The sequence below is a fragment of the Sus scrofa genome, chromosome 5 (genome assembly GCF_054392235.1).
Source record: "Sus scrofa isolate SSC_HxYL_T2T_F1_AM1 chromosome 5, Sscrofa_HxYL_maternal_Yorkshire_Landrace_v2.0, whole genome shotgun sequence".
Lineage (NCBI taxonomy): Eukaryota > Metazoa > Chordata > Mammalia > Artiodactyla > Suidae > Sus > Sus scrofa.
In genome coordinates this window covers 796,844-815,126 of record NC_139387.1, presented here as the reverse complement: position 1 = coordinate 815,126, position 18,283 = coordinate 796,844, and the positions used below count along the sequence as shown (strand labels likewise).

The 18,283-nt window shown below is 59.8% G+C and overlaps 1 protein-coding gene across 20 annotated transcripts in view; it reads right to left on the bottom strand.

Moving 5' to 3' along the window:
- BRD1 (bromodomain containing 1) overlaps nucleotides 1-18,023 on the bottom strand; it is a 49,993-nt gene extending 31,970 nt beyond the window's left edge. For 4 of the 20 annotated variants that reach the window (XR_014845353.1, XM_085024966.1, XM_085024970.1 and 1 more), the window contains exon 1: nucleotides 17,947-18,023. Coding sequence is in view for 2 of the 20 variants with exons in the window: in XM_085024967.1 (XP_084881093.1) it covers nucleotides 64-97 (34 nt within the window). In the remaining 18 variants the exon portion in view is untranslated. Of the gene's footprint in view, nucleotides 1-63; nucleotides 1,424-1,724; nucleotides 2,107-3,643; nucleotides 3,951-4,096; nucleotides 5,738-14,063; nucleotides 14,343-17,946 lie in introns of those variants that run through there. The other 16 variants (XR_014845348.1, XM_085024968.1, XR_014845352.1 and 13 more) reach the window with 15 other exon arrangements.
- Nucleotides 18,024-18,283: the final 260 nt, after the last annotated feature.

Below are 18,283 nucleotides of genomic sequence, written 5' to 3'. Positions count from 1 at the left end.
GCCGCACCGAGACCCCTGCACACCTGCCACCCCCACCACCCCGTGCCACACAGACTCAGGCACCTGAGATCTTGGCCATGGACTTGGCCGCGGACATTTACAGGAATTTACTCTCCTCGGACGTCTGCCATCTGTCACTGACCAAGCCTACGTTCCGTCTCCCTTGGAGGGAGACTCCTGACTCTGAACCACTGCCTACCAAGCAGAGTGGCACCTTAGACCAGGTGACAAGGACTCTCCACCCTCCAAACAACCACACCTGACTGACAGGAGGCAAAATGATGTTTAAGAGAGGAACTGACAAACATTTCAAGGTGGAGCCCAAGGCCCACGGCTGCCTGTGGGCCCGGGTGGCTGTCAGTCTCTGGGAAGAGCCAGCCAAGGTTCGCGCTGTTAAACCCCAAAGGAAATCCCAGCAGACGGACCCAAAGTGCGCTTGGAAGACGAGAACTTTCAGGCTGCGGTTTCCTTTTTCTTTCCTCGAGCAGAAACCTGTTTCACGTTAGACTAGCCGCCGCCCCCCCGCAAGGAGAAGCATGGAAAACACCGCAGTTGATCGGCCAGACCCTAACTCACCTGCACCCCAGCCCTGGACCCTGGGGTGCGGTCAGCCAAGCCACCACCAAGCTGGCCCTGCCAGCCCTTGTGAGGGAGATGGGCGAGGCCCAGCTGTCAGCCCCAGAGCCTGCACCCAGGGGATCCCCGGGCGCCCGGGCCCAGTTCAGGGGTCTTTACTGGAGCAGAGCAGATGCAACAGTTGGCTACTCACCAAGTTAAAAGCCAACATGTAGTTTTCTTCTCGACAACAGAGTACCAAGTGGCTCTAAGCACAACCAGCCCTTCAAAACCCCCGCTCTCCCGAAGGGCACGGCAGCTCTTTATCTGGCCACTTGGTCCAAGAGGAATAGCCCTCAAAGGCCACACAGCTCCTCATCTGACAGGGTCCCTGCCCCCGACCCGTCCTTCCCCTGCACCCACCAGCTCTGCTCTCGGCCCCGCTCCTGCCAGACCTGGGCTTCTGGACGGGACACGCATTCCCACCAGCAGACCGGCCTCTCCTTAAACGCTTCTGGAAAAGCCAGGAGGCCACAAGAGGGGCAGAGGGGCCGGGCGCCCGCGGGCCAGCTCCGCGGAGCCCACGCCAGCGCCGATGCTGCCTGGCCTCGGCCAAGCCCCTCCAGCTCTCCCGGGCCCGCAGGCGAGCAGGTGCCGGGCAGGAGCAGCCGCCCGCCCACCCGGCGGCGACGGAGCGGGCTCCGACTTCCGTCCTGCAGCGCGAGCGGCCCCGCGAACGACACTCCGCCGAGTTACTTCTTCAAAAGAGCCCGGAGGCCGCCGGGCGCCCGGCCACCGCGGCGGGGGCGGGGGCGGGGGCGGAGGCCGCCCGGCCCGCGCCCGCGAACACGGCGCTTCCTGCCCCGGCTCGGCCCCCCGAGCGCGCCCGTTACATAAGGCGCCCCTCGGCCGGCGGACCCCGGCCCCGGCCCTCCCTTCTCGCCGCCCGCCGCCCCGCCGCCCGGCCGCCGCCGCCGCCGCGCGGCCCCCGGCCTCCCCGCCGCCGCCGCCCCGGCCCCGCGGCCTCCCTCGCCCCTCCGCCCGCCGCCCGCGGACAATGCGCCGCCGCCGCCGCCGCCAAACATGGCGGCGCCCGCCGCCGAGAGGCCGGGGCCCGCGGGGCGAGGCGGCGGGGCGGCGGGGCGGCTCGGCCCGCCCGGCGCACTCACCTTCGGGGCCGCGGCCGCGGGAGCCGGGCGGCGGGCGCGGGGGCCGGCGCGGCCGAGGCGGCGCTAATGGCGCCCGCGGCTCCTCCGCCAACGGCCGCGCAGGCCCGGCCCGCCGCCGCTCTGGGCGCGGGCTCCTGTCGGCGGCGGCCCGGCCCGGCTCTCGGCGCGGCGGCCGCGGGCTCGCGGGCAGGCGGCTCGCGCGGGCGGCGGGGCCGGACGGAGGCCCGGCGCGGGGGCCCGGCCGGCGGGCGGCGGCGGCGGCGGCGGCGGCGGCAGCGACGGCGGTGGCGGCGGCGGCGGCGGCGGCGGCGGCGGGGCGCGGAGCTGCTCGGACGCCCGGGCCGGCTCGCTCGCTCGCTCGCTCCCCAGCGAAGCAAACAATGCGGCGAGCGCTCCGCCCGGCGCGCTGCGTGCGAGACGCGCCCCGCCCGCCGCCGCCATGACGCGCCGCCGCCGCCGCCGGGGGGAGGGGAGCCGAGGGCGCGAGGGCCCTGAGCGCCGGCGCCGCGCGGACGCCGGGCGGGGACCGGGCGGGGGTCCTCCGAGGGGGGCGGGCGAGGACGGGGGTCCGACCCGAGGATTGGGGGGCCTTCCAAGGGGGGGACCCGACGCGAGGGCTGGGGGGTCTTCCAAGGGGGGGGGCCGACGCGAGGGCTGGGGGGTCTTCCAAGGAGGGGGACCCGACGCGAGGGCTGGGGGGTCTTCCAAGGGGGGGGACCCGACGCGAGGGCTGGGGGGTCTTCCAAGGGGGGGGACCCGACGCGAGGGCTGGGGGGTCTTCCAAGGGGGGGGACCCGACGCGAGGGCTGGGGGGTCTTCCAAGGGGGGGGACCCGACGCGAGGGCTGGGGGGTCTTCCAAGGGGGGGGACCCGACGCGAGGGCTGGGGGGTCTTCCAAGGGGGGGGACCCGACGCGAGGGCTGGGGGGTCTTCCGGGGGGGGGCCCGACGCGAGGGCTGGGGGGTCTTCCAAGGGGGGGGACCCGACGCGAGGGCTGGGGGGTCTTCCAAGGGGGGGACCCGACGCGAGGGCTAGGGGTCCGGGGGGGGGCGGGGGCGGGGACCGGGACCCAAGACAAGGCCTAGGGGGGCGCCGGGCCGGGAGGGGCGCCTGACACGAAGTTCTGGAGGCTCCTCTGAGAGGACGCAGGGAGGGGGAGAAGCTCCTGATGGGAGGGCTGGGGGTTCCCTGGGGGGCAGGGGATTCAAGGAAGGGGGCATCGGGGAGAGGGGCCTGAGGGGATGAAGAGGTGGGACGCCAGACCCGGAATAGTGGGGCTTTGGGTGGGACCGGCCCAGTTGAGTGTTGAGGGCACCGGGAGTGCCAGGCTGGGTGGAATAGGGACCCATGAGCACCTGGCAGAGGAGACAGGGTTTGGGGGAGTCTGCATGTGCAGAGGGAGGGGGGCCGGCGGGGGGCACGGCAGCTGGCCCTGCCCTGTCTCAGGTGTAGCAGGCCTGGGCCCAGGCAGCCTCCGTACCTGAGCCCCTCTCTGGGGTCCAGGTGAAGCCGAGAGGCCCCTGGGCGCTGGCGTGCAGAGGCCTGAGCTTAGCCTCCCACTGGCTGCTTCCACTTTGAACTTGGCTCAAACTCCAAAATACAGTGCTTTTGTGGCATTTGTCACCCCAAGATTAAGTCCCAAAATGTTTTGGGAGGAGGGAGAGGCCTAGAGGGTTCCTTGGTTTCCCTGAGGATTTGAGGTTAGTGCAGTGGCCCCAACGAGCCAAGGAGTGGCAGGTGGCCCCCAGCCTGCAGCTGGGGGCGGGGGGGGGGGGGGGGGGGGGGGCACGCAGGTTTCTTCTGAGCTGGAAAGACCTTTCCCTGCAGGGCACCTCCACTGCTTAGGGTCTCCTCCAGATGCCTTATGCAGAACGGGCGGCCCTTCCAGCCAAGTGTCCCAAGTGGGGCCTGTCACTGACCAGTGCTTGTGCCCCACTGCACACGGCATACAGGTCGAAAGCGAAGGCTTGGAGGGTGGGTTAGGACAGCAGCCAGTGTCACCTAGTGGTCAAGTTCCTGTGCCAGGTCCAGCCTGCATACACATCCTCAGGCCGAGGTGAGGCAGGGCCACCGCTGGGCCTGACCACATCTGCGCCAGACGAGCAGTTGCATGTGCGTCCTCTGCTCTTCCAGGCGTCTGTCGTCCAGGCCCAAGGGCAGCAGTGGAGGACTGCGCCCTTCTCCTCCCCAGGCCCGTCAGATGCAAGCCAGCAGGCCGGAGGCAGCCTCGAGAAGGAAGAGAGACAGGAGAGTGACTCCAGCAGGGGTGACACCCGGGGGGAATGGCCTGGAACTCCAAGGCCAGAGGGACTAGCTCCAAACCTTCAGAGGAAGGGCCTTTTTGGTTTTTTGCCCGTGTTTTACGGCTGTACCTGCGGCATATGGAAGTTCATAGGCTAGGGGTCAAATTGGAGCTACAGCTGCGCGGCCTCCACCACAGCCACAGCAGCCCAGGATCTGAGCTAGGTCTGCGACCTACACCAGAGCTCACGGCAACACTGGATCCTTAACCCACTGAGTGAGGCCAGGGATCGAACCCACATCCTCATGGATACTAGTCGGATTCTTAACCTGCTGCACCAGACGGGAACTCCTGGAAAGATCTTCTTGAATCAGACTGAACCTGACTGTCAGTTGGCAAAGGAGCGAAATTGTCAGCATTCCGAGAACTGAACCTCGAATTCCACACACAGTGAACAGCAAATACAAGTGTCTTCACTCCCTGTAAATACTCAAGCTTTACCACATGCTAGATCTCTCAAAAAGGGCTAAAAGATACACCATCGCAAAACAAAAAGTGACTCCAAGAGTAAGCCCTGGATGCCAACCAAGAAACCAGCTTAGACTGTTCAAAGAAAGTCAAAGAACTCGAGAGAAAATCTCTCCTGAGCCCAACATGGCATATGGCAAGGAGGGGGAGCAGGAAGTCAAAACATGAAATTGCTTGTATTGCTAGGTTTTAGAATCAATAGAAAAAAGTCTGAAATACTCAAGTTTCCACTAGAAAAATTGAAATGAGATTTACAGATTTCAGGAGTTCCCGTCATGGCTCAGTGGGTAACGGATCCGACTAGGAACCATGAGGCTGCAGGTTCGATCCCTGGCCTCACTCAGTGGGTTAAGGATCCAGTGTTGCCTTGAGCTGTGGTGTAGGTCACAGACTCGGCTTGGATCTGGCGGGGCTATGACGTAGGCCATCGGCTGCAGCTCCGATTAGAGCCCTAGCCTGGGAACCTCCATATGCTGAGAATGCGGCCCTAGAAAAGAGAAAAAAAAAAAAAAAAAAGATTTACAGATTTCAAAACACCTGGGGGGAAAACTGAAATGAAAAATTGACAGTGAAAAAAAAAAGAAAACAGGAGTTCCCGTTTGGCGCAGTGGTTAACGAATCCAACTAGGAACCATGAGGTTGCGGGTTCAATCCCTGGCCTCGCTCAGTGGGTTAAGGATCTCGTGTTGCCATGAGCTGTGGTCGCAGACACAGCTCAGATCCGGAGTTGCTGTGGCTCTGGCGTAGGCCGGTGGCTGCAGCTCCCATCGGACCCCTAGCCTGGGAACCTCCATATGCCGCAGGTGTGGACCTAGAAAAGGCAAAAAGAAAAACAAACAAAAAAAAAGAACAGCAACAACAAAAAAGAAAAATTGACAGTGCCAACAAAAAGCAGAAAGGAGAAAAAGGTAAATACCTAATAAAGAACGTAGCATGAGATGACAGGAATAAAACATTGAGTAATCAGAGACAGGATGGAGTTAAATTCACCTATCAAAAGACAGTCTCTCTAATTAGAACGTAAATACTCGGGAGTTCCCGTCGTGGCTCAATGGTTAGTGAACCTGACTAGCATCCATGACGCGGGTTCGATCCCTGGCCTCGCTCAGGGGGTTAAGGATACGACATTGCCCTGAGCTGTGGTGTAGGTCACAGGTGCAGCTCAGATCCTGCATTGCTGTGGCTGTGGTGTAGACCGGCAGATGCAGCTCCGATTGGACCTCCATCTGCTGTGGATGCAGCCCTAAAAAGAAACAAGAAAAAAAGAATGTAAATACCGTCGCGTAGTCTCTACAAGAAACACTCCTAAAAGTGTCACAGACACTGAACAGGAGAGAAATGATGTGACGTAAATTTTGTTCCTCAAAAGACTCTGAAGAGAACAAAGAACTGAAAACCAGAGGGTGTTTGGAACGGGTCCACTTTGCAAATGATTAGTATCCAAAATACAGAAAGAACCCTTCTAAATCCATTAGGAAAAGACACACAAGCCAAAACATGATGGGCAAATCCTGTCATTAGTCTCCTTGCAGAGAAGAAGGGCCAATCACCTCACTAGCAATGTTGGAAATTCAGAGTAAAACCACACCAAACAAGCACAGCTGTTAAAGTCACACTCCAGTCACAGTGACGGCAAGAAGGTGGGTCACAGCCGAGGCCTGCCCTGCCGGCCGGAACGTCAGGGCCACAGTTTTCCGGGTAAAGGACAGGCCATTCCCCGAGAAACTGGATGTGCAGCAGTTATCAGATGCTGCACAACAAAGCACCCCCAAAACTTTGTACCCAAGACAACCGTCACAGTTCCTGGTGGCCTAGGACTTCGGGGTCTGGCACTGTCCCTGCTATGGAGCGGGTTCGATGCCTGGCCCGAGAACTTGGGCATGCCATGGGTGTGGCCAGAAAAAAACATAAAAAGCCAACCGTCACTCGGTTCACTCACGGATCTGCTGTTGGGCAACATGCATCTCCATGCCACTCCCCTGGGGCACCTCCAACCGGGGCAGAGGGGGCCACACCCAAGGTGGCACTCTCAGGCTGGGGGCTGAGGTCTTGGGGACTTCCTCGTGGGAGGGTGGTCAGCTTCCAGAGCAAGAGTCCCCAGAGGGCCAGGTGGGGCCTGTGTCCCTTTCCATGTTGTAGCCTCAGAAGTGACAGAGCGTCGCCCTGCACAAAGCTGTCCAGCTCGAGGAGGCAGGGGTCGCCCACCCTGCTTCCTGTGGAAAGAAGAGTCAGGGTCACCTTTTAAGAGGAACACGCGGGAGCGAGCAGGGGTGGCCGTTTGGGAAACCAAGAGCCACCAGCTTGTGCACACCTGTTCCCAGCCCTAGGGTCAAGGCCACACATGCGCGACCTCTGTGCCCAGCTGCACGCTGGAGAAACCCGCCCTGATGCCCGACAATAAAAGGAATAAAATGAGGTGTGTCCACACCATGGACGAGCACACAGCAACCAAAATGAATGAACCACACTGCCGGGAGCCACGCGGCAAGTCTCTGACCCGTGATGCCGGGTGGGAGAAAGACAGGGTCAAAAAGCCCCATTCCGTTGCCATTCAGCAGAGAGCCAGGAGCGTGTCTAAGTACACACACACACACACACGCACGCACACACACACCCCTTTTCCTTCATTACAGACTCATCCTGCCTGCCCCTTTTCCCACGCTCACCCAGCAACAAGAAGCCTCTGTGTGCGTCAGGGCTGCGCCAGCCAGAAACCTGGCCCCAGACCCATCAGCCACCCCCCCCCCCCCCCATGAGATGGTTCAGCTGGAAGCTCGGCTCCGGGACATCCCTGCCCACTCCCGCTCCACAGCCCCGCGCCCACCCTTCTTTTCTGCAGCCAAAGCTTGGCCCCCACAAAGGCAAGGAGACAGGTACTCGTGTCATTTTTTAATATTTTTTTTTCTGACAGAGTAAGATAAAATTTTGATCGATGTCTAAGCCTTGATTTAGCAGACTGCTTTCACAAACAAAATGATCTTTATTTTATTTTTGGTCTTTTTAGGGCCGCACCCACAGCATCTGGAGGTTCCCAGGTTAGGTGTCTAATCGGAGCTGTTGCTGCCGGCCTACATCACAGCCACAGCAACGCCGGATCCGAGCCGCGTCTGCCACCTACACCACAGCTCACAGACACCAGATCCTTAACCCACTGAATGAGGCCAGGGATCGAACCCACAACCTCACGGTTCCTGGTCGGGTTCGTTAACCTCTAAGCCACCACGGGAACTCCTAAGTGGTATTTTCTCACTTAGGAGTTCAGAAAAAAACCAGTGTTTGTTCTTAGGTAAAATCTTTTCTGGCATTCCCGTCGTGGCTCAGCCATAACGAACCCAACTCGCATCCAAGAGGAGGCCGGTTCCATCCCTGGCCTCACTCAGTGGGTTAAGGATCCCGTGTTGCCGTGACCTGGGGTGTAGGTCGAAGACGTGGCTCGGATCCCGTTGCTGTGACTGTGGTGTAGGCCGGTAGCTACAGCTCCAATTCGACCCCTAGCCTGGGAACCTCCGTATGCTGAGGTCTAAAAAGACAACAACAAAAAAAAAAGGCAAAAAAACCTCTTCCGACTATTCAGTTTCAGTAGCAATCTCGCTCTTTGCACAGGTTCAAGAGCACTCCGTCCTCTTTCTTAGCAGGATGTAATCAGACAAAAAGCTTGGGTCACCTCGGCCTCAAAGGGTGTCACATTTGAGGACTCGACTCCCGGGGTTCAGTGTGACCCACCCACCTTCGGCACCAAGGCCCCCAGACGCACAGCGGCACCCGGGCCTCGGTGCACCGGGTGCAGAGGGGAAGGCGGCGATGGGGCAGGCGCCTCGGTCCCCGCATCGGAGCCGCGCCCGTGCGCGCAGAGCCCGGGCGAACCAGGGGGAGGTCCGTTCGGTTTCCGGGCCTGGAACAGAGGAGCAGGAAGAGAAATTTCCGTCCCAGGCACGCTAGAGGCTACATTCCCCACCGGGATGCCTCCAGACAGAAGTGGGTTTTCCGGCCTCGGGCGTTGGGTAACCCACGTGGCTTCGAAGTTCCTGCCGGCCGCGCAGGCCGGGCCGCGTGAATTACCCGTTTCGGCACCTACGGAGCTGAATCGGTCCCAGCGCAGGACCGGCTCTCTGTGAGGCGAAGCTGCAACCTGGGAGCCACGCACGGTCCTGGGGGAGCGCGGAGGAAGATTCCCCGAGGGGATGGAGGCGGGTCCCCGGCACAAGGCGGCTGTGATCTAGCCCAGCTGCAAAGGGGGTTGTGATCCTCTGCAGTGTGGACCTGTTTAATTTGCTCTTTATGATTTTTTTTTTTTTTTTTTTTTTGGCTGCACACATGGCACATGGAAGTTCCTGGGCCAGGGATCAAATCCGAGCCAGAGCTGAGACCTATGCCACAGCCACGGCAACGCCGGATCCTTAATCCACTGTGCCAAGCTAGGGATCAAACCACGCTGCCACAGAGACAGGGCTGGATCCTTAAGCTGCTGCACCACAGCAGGAACTCTGACCATGATTTTTTTTGGCTGTACCCATGGCATGTGGAAGTTCCCAGGCCAGAGGTCGAACCCCAACCACAGCAGCAACCTGAGCCACTGCAGTGACACCAGGTCCTTAATGCACTGAGCGACCAGGGAGCTCCTTGATTGATTTTTTTTTATAACTCAGAAAGGGTGGACATTAACTCGCAGGAAATGAATGGCTAGGTAATGCGATTCTCGCTTGAGGGCTATGCAAATGCGTTTTGTCCAGTAGTACTATTTCTGTGGGAGATTGGTTGGAAGAGTTGTAATTTTATGGGCCTGTAGAACATTAACCACCTTTTAAGCTACGTTAGCGAGTCTAAGCAAGCTTTCTCAGCCACTACGAACCCTTCCTTCCCTCAATTTTTCTTTCTTTCTTTCTGTCTTTTTTTGTCTTTTTAGGCACATGGAGGTTCCCAGGCTAGGGGTCAAACTGGAGCTGTAGCTGCCGGCCTACACCACAGCCACAGCAACACAGGATCCGAGCCACATCTGTGAACACCACAGCTCATGACAATACCAGATCCTTAACCCACTGAGCGAGGCCAGGGATCAAACCTGCATCCTCCTGGATGCTAGTCGGGTTCGTTACTGCTGAGCCATGATGGGAACTCTGAATTGCACATTCTAAATGAGTGAAGTGTAGGATATGTGACTTCTATCTCAATAAAGCTCTTTTTAATATATGTTGAACAAATAATTACGTAAATTAAAAAAATAAAAATAGCACCAGAGACTTCCTGTTCAGGAGGGGATGTCGTATGGCCTTCCAGCTCCTCCAACTAAACTTAACTTTTAAAACTGGGAGACAATACAACCAGCAAATCATGGGACGCTGGTGGAAGAGAAAGCCAGGCGGGGAGTTGCGTTGTGGCTCAGCGTCGTTCCAAGCTGCAGTGTAGGCGCAGACGCAGCTCAGATCCCACGTCACTGTGGCTGTGGTGTAGGCTGGCAGCTGCAGCTCCGATTCAAACCCCCCCCGCCCCGGGAGCCTCCAGATGCTGCCAGGGCAACCCAGCGTTGAGGAAAAAGGCACCCCTGCCAAAGGCCCATTGTCTCTCCACCCTCCCGCCCAGCCCAAGGGGAAGCCCAGCTGTCCTCCTGCGGGGAAACGAACAGAGGCTGTGCAGGAACTCGGCAGGCACCAGGTCCACAGCGAGCTCCAGGCCGGCAGTTCCCAGGCAGTGGGTTGAACTGGAGCTGCAGCTGCTGGCCTCCACCACAGCCACAGCAATGCCAGATCGGCGCTTCATCTGTGACCTGCACCGTAGCTCATGTCAACGCCGGATCCTTAACCCACTGCGCGAGGCCAGGGATCGAACCCGAAACGTCATGGTGCCTCGTGGGATTCATTTCCGCTGCGCCACGACGGGAGCTCCTACAATGACGTCTTTTAAATGGAGACAGGGAAGAAGGCTAAACGGAAGTGAGATTTCCACACGTCAAAGAGCTGCAGTTCTGTCAACAGGCTGTGGTGACCGATGCGTACGAACTACAGCAGGCAGAGTCACTGGGAAACGGCACAAAACCTATTTTCTCTTCTTCCTTCCTTCCTTTTTATTTATTTTTTGCTCTTTAGGGCTGAACCCTCAGCATATGGAAGCTCCCAGGCTAGGGGATGAATCCGAGCTGCAACTGCCAGCCCACACCACAACCACAGCCACACCGGATCCTTAACCCACTGAGCGAGGTGAGGGATCGAACCCACATCCTCATGGACACTAGTCGGTTTCCACTGAGCCACGACGGGAACTCCCTATACAAAATGTTATACTCAAAAACACTGCATGAGCTCCCGCCATGGCACAGTGAGTTAAGAACCTAACTGCAGCAGCTCAGGTTGCTACGGAGGCATGTGGGCTAAATCCTCAGCCCAGCACAGTCGGTTAAAGGATCTGGCATTGCTGCAGCTGTGGTGTTATGTCACAGCTGTGGCTCGGATTCAATCCTGGGGCCTGGAGCTTCCATATGCCATGGCTGTGGCCATTAAAAAAAAAAGTATAAAAAAATCAAAATAGAATTCTAAACAATGTTTAGTGTCCTCCAAGACAGAGAGAGAGAGAGAGAGAGAGACAGAGGGGAGTTCCCATTGTGCAAAAAACAAATCCAACTTGTATCCATGGGGTTGCAGGTTCGATCCCTGGCCTTGCTCAGTGGGTTAAGGACCCGCCTTTGCCGTGAGCTGTGGTGTAGGTCGCAGACGTGGCTCGGATCCTGCGTTGCTGTGGCTCTGGCGTAGGCTGGCAGCTGCAGCTCCAATTTGACCCCTAGCCTGGGAACCTCCATATGCCGCAGGTACGGCCCTAAAAAGACGAAAGACTAAAAAAGAGAGAGAGAGGAATCATTAAGAGAGGAAGCCAACAGAAAATAATAAAACGGCAGACTTCAGCTCTAACATCAAAGGCTTAAACGTGAACGCTAAATACACCGGTGGATTCGAGGAAAAGAGTCCAACTGCAGGCAACAGCCTGACCTGGGGTCTCAGCGCCCAGACCGGGGACTGGACCCCCAGCTGCAGGGGTGAAAGTATCAAGTCCTCACCACTTGACCACCAGGAGACTCTTTTTTTTTTTTTTCTTTTTGTCTTTTTGCCTTTTCTAGAGCTGCACCTGTGCGGCATATGGAGGTTCCCAGGGTAGGGGTCGGATCAGAGCTGTCACTGCCGGCCAACGCCACAGGCAGAGCCACAGCAACAGGGGATCCAAGATGCATCTGCAACCTACACCACAGCTCACGGCCACACCGGATCCTTAACCCACGGAGCGAGGCCAGGGATGGAACCCGCAACCTCATGGTTCCTACTTGGATTCGTTAACCACTGCGCCACGACGGGAACTCCCAAATCTGAAGTCTCATATGTAAAACCTGGGCAAGATTTGTCGAATTGATTGCGAAGTTTCGCCTTGGGGACGTGCTGCTTTTTCCTTTGTGTTGGTGTCACTGTTTATGGGACAGCCTTCCTGTTCCCATTAGGCTTGTAGGGAAAATACAGCGCGGCAAAAGCTACAGTTTCTTTCTCTTGTACTTTTTTTTTTAATTTGTTTGATTCTTTCCATTTTTTTTCTTTCATTTTTCTCACCAAGTTACGTTTTCTTTCCTCTTTCTTTTTTCTTTTTTTGTCTTTTTAGGGCCACACCCAAGGCATGTGGTAGTTCCCAGGCTGGGGGTGGAATCAGAGCTATAGCTGCCAGCCACAGCCACAGCCACACCAGATCTGAGCTGCATCGGCCCAACCTACACCACAGCTCAGGGCAACGCCTTTAACCCACGGAGCGAGGCCCCCGGATGGAAGCTGCGTCCTGATGAACACCAGCCGGGTTCGTCACCGCTGCACCACAACTGGAACTCCCCAAGTTACACGTTCAGTTGAGCTAAACAAAAACATTTTAGCAGAGGAGGCCCATGCAGCCTGTGCAGTTTCCTCGGCTAAACCCGGCGATATGCGTTATGACCGAAAGCTCCGAGCTCATTTCCTCCTTGGAGAATAAAGCGGGACCTGCCACCACAGACAGGTGCCTCCACGCTTGGGGGCCAGGGGCTGAGCCCCCCGGGGCCTGCCCTCCGCAGGCTCTGGGTTCCCTGGGCTCTCATGGAGGACACCCCCGGCCGGGATCTCCCCGTCTGTCTCCAGCAGCAGCCCCTGCCCCTCCCACTGCATCATTCGGTCACCACCCCTCTTCCTCCCTGGGCCCGGGGCCCTCGGCAGGCCCTCAAGCCCCTTCAGGCTCCGGCCCTTTCCTTCCCAGCTCGAGCCACCACCAGCCACAGGCACTTCCCCTGCCCTGGGGCCTTTGTACTGGACGCGCTGCACACACCCCTCCCAGCAGCCACCCACCCCTGCAAAAGGGGCGCCGCTGCCTGCTGGGCACCCCTCCACCCCGCAGCGTCTCTGCAGATCAGTCCTTACCAAACCCTGTCACTTTCTCTCCCAGGCCCCCCCCCCGCCCGCCCCGGGCGGCCCCCCAGAGATGCCATGTTCCCCTGCACTGCCTCCCCAGCACCCCGAGCAGTCTTCACACAGCCACCCCAGTCCACCCCCAAATGACCTCCCCTGCACCCCAGGAAGGGCAAACTCCAGCTAGGTGCCCTAGGAACTGCACCTCGCCACGGCTGTGGCCTCACCTCCTCAGCTTCAACTGGCTCCACCCTCAAGGAGTCCCACCCTTGGGCCTCCGCCTGGGCGGCACCTGCGGTCCTCTAAGCAGGGGCGCAGCGGCATCCGGGCAACCCAGACCCTGCTGCTCCTGGTCCTGGTGGGGAATGCAGGCCCCAGACTTCCCAGCGGCGGGCGGGACGGGGGCCTGTCAGTGGGCATTCGCACCTACCCTGCGCCCGGGGCCCCTGTGCCTGCCACTCCCGCCGTCACTCCCCAGGCTGGTGGCACCAGGACGTCAATGACACAAGGACCACTGGGGGCTGCAGTGAGGCCCCGAGGCCGGCTGTCCGGAAGCGGTTAAGTGCAGGCCCCTGCAGCTCCTGGGCCCCAAAGGAGGAAGGCCACGCCCGGCCCTGACCTCCGCCCCCCAGAGGAACAGCCACCAGGATGCCACCAGCCACACCTCGCCTGAGCTCTCCGCCTCCTGCAGCAGAGTGGCCTGAAAACCCGAGGCCCTTCCTCTCTGCTGGTCCTGGGCAACTGGGGCGTCACTCTGGGCCGCACCCACCCCAGGAGGCAAGGGAGGTCCTACGGAGATGCCTCGATGGTGGTACCCAGGCCTCGCCCCTCCCCGCCTCCTCAGGCTGGCTTCCTGGGGCAGGGAGCTCCGAGCTCGCTGGGAGGGAGGGTGGGTGGGGCCCCACCAGCAGGTGGACAGGTGTGAGGTCTGCGGCCTGGGGGCGAGTGGGGCCCTCCCTACCAAGCCTGACCCGAGCCTCGGTGAGGGGCTCACTCCTCCCCGCCCACGCCGCCCCCCCCTCCTCCCTCCCCCACACCCTGAGGGCACCCCAACCCAAATGGGTGAAGGGGTAGCCGCCCCTTTCCCTCTCCCACCCAGCGGCCCAGCTCCCCCTCATCGCAAAGACCCCCGGGAAGCAGGGAGGGCGCAGGGCGGGGAGGCCCGAGCCTCACCTTGAAGGTCAGGGTTGCAGAACGACTCCTGGTTCAGTTCAGACGAGGCTGGGCGCCTCCCCCAGGTGACCCCCCTGATGCCCAGGAGAAGCGCAGTCCTTGGGGGGGTTCCCAATCCCCTGCCCACCTGGGCCCAGAGTAAAACCTGAACCCGCCCCCCCCAGCTGGGGCGACTCTATTCCAGCTCTGCGCCCGCTGGCCTGTGACCTCAGGGAGCCCCTCCGCCCTCCAGCTCGGGGTCCTTGAATGAGGAGCCTACTTCCTGCCTGGGGCGGGGGCACACAAACAACGGGGACAGTGCAGTGAGGCCCTGGTGGGGGCCCAGCCCCCTGGAGCCCCTCCTTCCTGCAGCCTGACCGCTCCCTTCCCCCTGGGCCCCCCTGGGTCCTCCCCGCCTGCCTGAGCTTGTACATGCGCGCGCGTGCGCGCACACACACAGCGTTCTTGCTGCCATGAAGTGGAGGCAGGGACACATGCTGAGGTCAACAGAGGAGGCCACATTCCAGGTCCAGGAGCCACACAAGACTCCAGGGGAAGGTAACCACGGGACCTGTATTCCGAGCCGGAGGCCCGCTTCAAGCACCTGTGGCAAGAGCCAGGCAGGCGCCCGCCACGCACCACTGTGCGGAAGGGGCTCCAAGGCACAGCCACCCTTGCTCCTGGCCGGGCCCTCAGGCCCTGGATGTGCTGCCCCAGGGACCAGGGCCAGGGGGCCAGCTGCTTTTCCCTACATGACATGCTGAACCTCACGCCCCCAGAGCCGAGCTTGGGATTTTTTTTTTTTTTTTTCTTTTTAGGGCTGCACGTGTACAGCATATGGAGGTTCCCAGGCTAGGGGTGGAATTGGAGCTGCAGCTGCCGGCCTACACCACAGCCACGGCAATACCAGATCCTTAACCCACTGAGCAGGGCCAGGGATTAACCCCGCATCCTCATGGATACCAGTTGGGTTCTTAACCTGCTGAGCCACAGCGGGAACTCCTAAGCTTGGAATCTTAATTACCATTTGAGAAACTTGCTCAAAGTTGTGTGGCTGAGCATGGAGTGAAGCCCCTCCAAGAACTGCAGTGCTGCCCGCATGGACCGAGGGCCACCGCGGGCTCTGCAGGTCAGTCCCCTGCCTCGGTGGCCTCAGTGACCTCAGAGCAGGTGCCCAGTCACTCTTTAGTCCCCAGGCTGAGTGTGGACGGTACACAGCGCCCCGTGTCAGGCTGGACGCAAACCCCTCCCTCTTTCCCGGGGCTCCAAGTCTGTGCTCAGAACTTGGATAAAACCCAGGAGCCGACACTTTTGCTCACATTAAGTTAAAAACAAGGCCCAGCATCTTGGGCACGTGGAACATAACCATCAAAGATTTGCTACATGAATGGCCTGCAGCTGTTGACAGGGCCCCCCGGGCTCTGGCCTGGGCGGCACAGTCCAATGTTTGCCGGTGCCAGTCTCACGACCGAGGCACCCTGTTTCATGTCCCCACGCCCAGGGGGCCACCCTAGGTACAGGCCACGCTCAGCACAGAACAAAGGCCTGCCTGGGAGAAGTCAGAGCAGGCCCCGCCCGGCTGCCCCGCAGGACAGGAAGGGGCACGTGGATGAGAGACGGAGTCCCCACGGCCCTTCTGCTGGGAGAGGCTTTTCTGACCTCAGCGGATGGGTGCCTGGCCCTGGTGGGGACTCGATCAACACCCCCCCACCCACCAACACTTAGCGAGCAGCCGCTCTTCTCAAGCCCAGGCATCGTCCACCCCACACGAAGAGCAGCCCTGCTCTCCTGGAGCGTTCAGTCTGCTAGGCGGCTGACCCCCGCCCAGGCAATGCCCCAGGAGGACGAGGCGGGGGCAGAGGAAGATCAGGGAGAACCTCCCCGGTGCAGGAACATTTGGGCAAAGGTCTGAAGAGCTAAGGAGTGAGACGGGCAGACATCTGGGGAAGCACATTCCAGCCAGGAAACCAGCCAGTGCAAAGGCCCTGAGGTGCACAAAGAGGAGAACCGTGGGGCTGAAGCCAAGACAGCAAGGGCGGCAGGGGCACCTGGAGCCTGGCAGTGTGGGCCTGCTCACACGGCTGTAAGAATCTTAGCTTTGACGCTGAAACAGACACCTCCTTGAGGGTGTCAGTGGGGAATGACTGGGGCGAGGCGCAGGTAGGAAGCTATTCATTCATCTAGAGCAGGGGTTTGCAACCATTTCTGTAAAGGGCTGGAGAGCAAGTATTCCTGGCTTTGCATGTCACAGGGTCTCAGCAGCAGCTCCTCAACTTGGCCTGCACTGGGAAAGCAGCTTTGTAGGGGGTCCGTGAATCAGTGGGCGTGCCTGTGTTTCAGTCCAACGAACTCCACTCAGGACACTGACATGTGAGTTTCATAGAACATTCTTTTTCATGTGGTGACATTTTTTTTTAATATTCTTCCCCCAGCCATTGAAAAATGAGAAAATATTCCTAGCTCAGGAGCTGAACATAAACAGGTGGCAGGCAGGACTTGGACTCTGGCCATAGTTTGCTGCCCCCTGAGCTTTACAACAAACATCCACCCCTCCTCTGTGCCAGGCAGCACTCCAGGAGGCTGGCTCCAGCAGTTAGAACAAAAGAACAAAACCCTGCCGCTAGAGATCTGATAATAAAGTCAATTACAGAGTCGAGAAGGTCCTAAGTCCTCACCTGCTTGGCTCAGTCACAGAAGTCAGGCACTGAGGCTTGGGTGCAACCAGTGGTGGAGGGGGTGCAGCCACAGGGGAGGGGGTCATGGAGGCCATGGGGGGGGGGAGCCCCAGGGGGCACTCATCTCACCGAACAAGGCCAATCATTGTTTCTTTTGTTGTTGGTGTTTGGCCTTACTGGCTGGCACATGGAAGTTGCCCAGTCAGGGATCAAAACTGAGCTGCAGCTACAACAATGCCAGATCCTTAACCCACTGCACAGGGTCTGGGATAGAACCCAGGTCGCTGCAGAGTCAAAGCTGGATCCTTAACTCGCTGCACCACAGCAGGAACTCCTAGTAATTGTTGAATGAAAGACTTTTGTAGTCATCACGTTAAGACTAGTGAACATATCTGGAGTTCCCGCCGTGGGGCAGTGGGTAACGAATCCGACTAGGAACCATGAGGTTGCGGGTTCCATCCCTGGCCTTGCTCAGTGGATTAAGGATCCGGCGTTGCCATAAGCTGTGGTGTAGGTCGCAGACGCGGCTCGGATCCCGCGTTGCTGTGGCTCTGGCGTAGGCCGATTAGACCCCTAGCCTGGGAACCTCCATATGCCGCGGGGGAGCGGCTCAAGAAAAAGGCAAAAAGACAAAAAAAAAAAAAAGACTAGTGAACATATCTGTCTCACTTTCATACAAAATCAGCTGTAGTCTAAAACAGGATGGGCTTCTGGGCCAAATTCAGTCTGCACAGAAATTTGTATTAGGCAATTGCACATTAAATGTCCGGAGGTCTTTCTTACATGCACCGGAAGACAACCAGAGTTCCACCTGGTCGGCACCTGCTGCCGCTGGGCCTCGGAAGCCAGAGCCCGCCAGTCCGGGCTGCAATGGAAGGGTCTCTCTTGCCCCCCAGTCCCTATAGGGGTTAAGTTTTAATCCCTGTTTTACAGGGACCGAGGTCGCGCAAGGCAGCACCTTATCGCCTTAGACTTAAGGGCTTAAGCGCACCCAGCACGTGGTGCAGAGCCCTTCGGAGCCCCTCTGCGAGAAGGACACTAGGTGCCGATTTGGGGTAAGCCGGCCTCAGGGCTCCCAGGCTGGTGGGCTCCCCTCCTCGCGGGCCCCGCGGCCCCGCGGCCGGCCGGGCTACCTGCAAGCATCTGGGCGCACCTGCTGCCAGAACCCAGCCCCCGCCGCGCCGCAGTCCCCGCGGCCCCAGCATGTCTGCAGCCTCTCCACCGCCTACCGCTGAGCCGCCGGGAACACGCTGGGACGCGCTCTCCAGCGACTCCGAACCCTGCCGCAGCCCCGGGACGCAGCCCCGGAGGCAGGACCTGCGCGCGGAGACAGCGCCTGTGCAGCCCGCCCACACTGGCTCGGGGGCGGTGGCGGCGCCTGCGCGGTCGGCCCGCATCGGCCAGGGGCGGAGGCTGCGCCTGCGCAGTCGGCCCGGGCCGCCCCGTCAGCGCCGCCTCGGCCCCTCGAGCTGCCCATCCGGCCGCCCCGGGGTGGGACGGGCATGCGGGCAGTGCGCCTGCGCGCGCCGGCCCCGCTCCCGGCCCCGCCCCGCGCCGCGCGGGGCC